Below are 5,167 nucleotides of genomic sequence, written 5' to 3'. Positions count from 1 at the left end.
GCAACTATTCTTTATGGATTAGACGATTCTGATATTGTCAAAACATCAAGATTGTTAAGTCACGCCTCCATCACTTACATGTAGAGGCATGTGGGTTTTAGAGTAAATTTGTACTGCATTTCTATCCCCTTCCATCTCTTTTTATATCTTTTTATCCTCTCTTTTTAGCTTTGTGTGATACTGCAAACAATCCATAGTAAAGAAAAGAACAAGTGAAGATTTGTCAAGATGAGAAAGAATTGGGTACTGAGAATGGAGGCAGAAAGCAATAAGAAATGAAGGGTTGTGACATTTTAGATGAGAAAGGAGGGGGTATTGAGAATGCAAACAAGAACAGAGGCAGAAAGCAATAAGTTAGTTACCTTAATTGGCTAGAATACATTCTACTTCATACATTACTGCATATATACTATTTAATAAATAGTAACTACTACATTTTTATCTTTTTCTGAGCTTGTTTATTCAAAGCCAAATATCCAACTGTCTTTCACTCATGCTCTATTGGTAGCTGAAATAATGTATGTACTGTTAGCATTAAATGCGGCTATACCTGTTGGTGCTACAATAGCACACATAATTTCACCACTTTTTGGATGCCATATGTCACCAACTAGGCATTTTATTGCCTCTATTAAAAATGATTTACCAGTTCCACCTACACCACTAATTAACATCCTTAGCGGTTTGATATTATCTAATCTAAGTAGTCTTCAAGACTCATTCTCTATTAAGTGTTAAACAAAGTTAACTAGAACAGTGGTAGTTATATTACTTATAAGTAAAAGTAAATGAAAAAAAATTCTATTCAATAAGAAAAAGTAGGGTTGCCAAAAAATTAAGGAAACAAAGGGGTTGAGTTCAACCATAATAATAATTAATAGTCCAATGAATCATAATAAACTTTATTAATAAAGAAATAATGTATTCATAAAATAATGCCAATAATTTCAAACCATACTTTGCAGAATTTTTGTGAAGGAGTATTGTTTCCTTGAAAATGCAAAATTTTAATGAAGGAATGATAAGCAAACTGCTTAGTTTCAGCCTACACAAGCGTAGCGAGTCCAACTATAATTCCTAATAACTATATACATTAATAATAAAAATTTTTGATATTGTATTGAATCACAAAATTCAAAAAATGCAATAGCCAAATATTTATTCATAATTTAGATTTTTTTATTGTGATGACAGTAATTCATTGAATTAATACTGGTTGAAAAATCTTTTCATGATAATTAATCTACATTATAGTAATGTAGTAGAGCAATCAATAGGTACAGAGGCATAATTACTATTAAAATGCTATTTTTATTGTAGTCTGCCTGTGATCACTTTCTGCAAATTAGGGTTTCAAATTTTTGTATTACCTTATGAAGACGTTATTTGTTCATTAATTAAAGTTTACTATTATTAATTGGACTAGTAATTATTATTATGGTTGAACTCAATCACCTCACTTCTATTATTTATTGACAACCCTACTTTTTCTTTCTTAATGGAAATCAATTTTGTTTACTTGTTGCCATACTTATTAATAAATTAATTACTTAAACCTTTTTATTGATAATTATAATTTTTTCCTTAGGTATTAATTTTAATGGAGAAATTAATTTTGAAATAAGAAGACCTACTGCATTTTAAAACAGTTTTCATACAATCATTTTTTTGAATTTTTGAATCATTAAGTATATTCACAGCCTTGCTCATAATTATTAATCATTATTGTCATTACTGAGATGTATGACCTGTTCTGATACTATTTCAGTTTACATAGAATACATTCAGCTTTAGTTGCCATTTTTCAGCTCACAGCTCTCAAACTTTTCCGCCATTTTGCTTTGCAACCTTTTTCTGTGAATGCAGCAAGTCACTTCAGTTGCAAACTACATTAGCTATCATCATGTTTTCTTATAGTTTATGGATTATGAACATCATGGGGTTCCTCCTCCACCACCACCATTAGCTGTAAGGCCTCAACCACCACCTCACGGAGTCCCAACACCACCACCACCAGATGATGCTGGTCCTCCTCCACCACCCCCACCAATTACTCCACCACCTCCAGTAGCTGCAGGTCTTCCACCAGTTGCTGGTGGTCTTCCACCAGTGGCTGGAAGTCCTCCACCAGTTGCTGGTGGTCCTCCATCAGTGTATGGGGGTCCTCCACCTCTGGCTGGAGGTCTGCCAACAGTGGCTTGCGGTCCTTTATCAGTAGCTGGAGGTCCTCCACTGATAGCTGAAGGTCCGCCACAAGTGGCTGAGGTCCTCTGCCACTTCCCCCTGCTGCTCTAGCACTCCATCCAGCTGGAGCTGGAGGCCCTCTTGATGTTGCTTCTCTGTAAAGGCAGAGCAGCTCATCATATGGCAGTTGCGCCAAATCAATTCAGAAATTGTAAGATTATTTTAGTTATGATCTGCAGTTTATAACGATACCAATTAATCACCTTTCTAGGCCATTTTATTTGAGAGCCAGGCCTAGAGGAAGGGGCAGGTGCAGGTGAAACAGCAATAACTCAACAAAGAACGGTAAGTTTCATTAGATTATTGTGTACATGTATAAAGTCAACTTTTCTTATATTAAAAACTTATAAGAAAAGTTAAATATCTTTAAACGTAAAGCCAAAACAGAGATTATAATCAATGCTTAAAATTAGTGTTTGTTCAACAACGGAAAACAATTTAATACTTCAGCCTCAATCTTCCTACAATACAAATACATGTGACATATATTACTTCATTATATCAACGAGTAAAGAAAATACATACCATGGTCATAGTAAATCAGAGAATCAATATTAATCATCAAAAAAATTATAGCTTTAGATTATAATCTATAACAATAATAAAAAAGTATGGCATCTCACAATATTCTATCTTAGTATGTATTTGATTGCTAAGACTATGACAATATGAAACCGGCAGTGCAGCTGGAAACTGCAACCTCATCCATTGTGAAATCACCACTGATCAAAGAGCTACAACAAAACATGTTTCAATGATGATTATTTATAAGAAATTAATTTACTTACCACAAAGTCAGACAATAGTCTTATACATTCACTATGATATGAAAGGGTTACATTACACCTTATTGCTGAATCATTGAATCATTTGTAACTGTAAAATACCTTAAACGAGAAGGTGTGGTATAAAAGGCAGTGCCCTGGGCATGGTGGCTTCCTTTTTTTTCACGTGTAAAACTGTCTGCTCTAGATGATGTTGCTTCTTCAAGGAAAAACGCAGGCAGAGAGGGGTTTTGGTACCAAATTGAGTTACATTTTACTCTCAAAGAAGACAAGGACCAGTTCTAGTTAGGCTTGATCGAGTTAAGGGGTCTTTTGGCACTAAAAGAATGCGCTGGAAATGCTGTCTCACTTACTTGCTGATTTAGTCTGGAAAGAGGGTCATTTAGAGGCTTTATCACATGATACTAGTTATACTCAATACTTCAGGTAGTTATAATGTGTTTGAAATTAGTGTTAATATAAAATAAGGTATTTGTCATGGGGAACGAAGAGCAGCCATTTTGTGCAGAGATATAGGATCAGCTATTGGAACGCACATGTTGGTGATAGTGTCGTATGGTTGACCAAAGGGTGATCAATTACAGTCAGGTATTATTTATTATTATTATTGTTATTATTTTATTATTATAATCATCAAAATTATATTTATTTATATTATTACTATTATTATTATAGTATAAGTCATGTGATTTGTGCTGAATTTCAGTTCAATGATAGTTGAGTCCTGTAATCGTAACTCAAGTTTATTATGTAGTAGATACAGAAGTATAATGTGAATGGAAAGTAATTATACATTTATTGGCATTAATATTTTTAGGCTCATATTAGCATGTACTTGTGCTGGTATATTACCATCACAGTATTGCCATATTTTGATCAGCATTACTTGGTACAGTTGGGAAGATGTACACAACTACAGAAAGCTTCTCACCATCCCCATATCCATTCAACTCTGTTATTGTATATGCTTAATAATTGAGAATAATTTAATTTTTGTAGTTACTACTTCCAGTGGATCGTTAAATGTTGCAACTGCTACTAGTACTAGGATCTGATTGAGGACCAAGTGTGGGTCTTTTGCTGTAACCACTTCTACTTGATGAGGGTGGCTGTCACTGGCTGATAATTGGTTGTCAGCAAGGCCTTTTCGTCCCGGTGGTGGCAGTTCCTGGGCTGGTTTTTTATGTAGTAGTAATGAGGTCTATTCCTTTGCCACTAGTACAAAGAAGATAAATAGTAATAGCTTAATATATATGTAATCATTAGTTTATATTAAAGAATTGAACTTATATTTTGTAAAATAGATTTGGCTGAATAAAAATCATAAATTTTTCATAGCTATGTCTTCACAACTTCACCAAAACAACCTCAATAATCACTGCAGAGTGTGCTCTAAAGCATTGGGGAAGACCAAATACAAGTGCATCAAATATGTATCATTACTTGAGCAATACTTGAGTGTTGATTTGACAAATGACACCACAGCGGTGCATCCCGAACACTTCTGCAACAGCTGCTACCTGACAGCAAAGAAGATCTCACAGGATGCTGAGCGGTTTCAACAGAAGAATATTCCTGTAAAATGGTCACCACATAGTGAGGAATCATGTGAAGTCTGTGATGTTTTGAACAAAGGTGGACGACCAAAGCAGAGGTATTTCAGTGGGCGGCCAACTCTCATCTGTCAGCACATTCGAACAGTAGGATATCGGATTCCTCAGTTTTCTCTTGCTCAGCTAGTAGATGAGCAGCACAAGGCTGATAATACTTGTAAGATATGTAGCTGTGCTGCAAACAAACCACTGGAAACCATTCCATGAAAATCAGTGCTTTGTACTCACTGTTGTCTTGCTCTCTCCAAATCGTCACATTTTGTCTGTCCTGGCTGTTCTTTGCTCTCTCCAAATTGTCACATTTTGTCTGTCCTGGCTGTTCTTATGAGCATCAGTCAACTGACAACACGTTCACAGAGCTCTCAGCACTTTCTAAAGAAATGTTCAATGAATTATCTGTTAGGTGTGAGAAATGTATTAAACCAGTGAAGTTGGAAATGAAGAGTGAAGATTGTGATAGCCATAGAGAGAGCCAGCAATTGACACTGGAAGACATTAAGACCCAGCCGCAACAGACAGCAAATG

At 35.0% G+C, this 5,167-nt stretch overlaps 1 protein-coding gene across 1 annotated transcript; it reads left to right on the top strand.

Moving 5' to 3' along the window:
• Positions 1–4,369: 4,369 nt before the first annotated feature.
• Positions 4,370–4,849, top strand: LOC105315466 (V(D)J recombination-activating protein 1-like). Its single transcript, XM_011410132.1, has one exon. The coding sequence runs from the start codon at positions 4,370–4,372 to the stop codon at positions 4,847–4,849; it is 480 nt and encodes a 159-aa protein (XP_011408434.1).
• The last annotated feature ends 318 nt before the right edge of the window (positions 4,850–5,167 follow it).

Source organism: Amphimedon queenslandica, unplaced genomic scaffold (assembly GCF_000090795.2).
Source record: "Amphimedon queenslandica unplaced genomic scaffold, v1.1 AMPQUscaffold_10080_Cont17580, whole genome shotgun sequence".
NCBI lineage: Eukaryota > Metazoa > Porifera > Demospongiae > Haplosclerida > Niphatidae > Amphimedon > Amphimedon queenslandica.
This window is presented reverse-complemented; position numbering and strand designations above follow the sequence as displayed.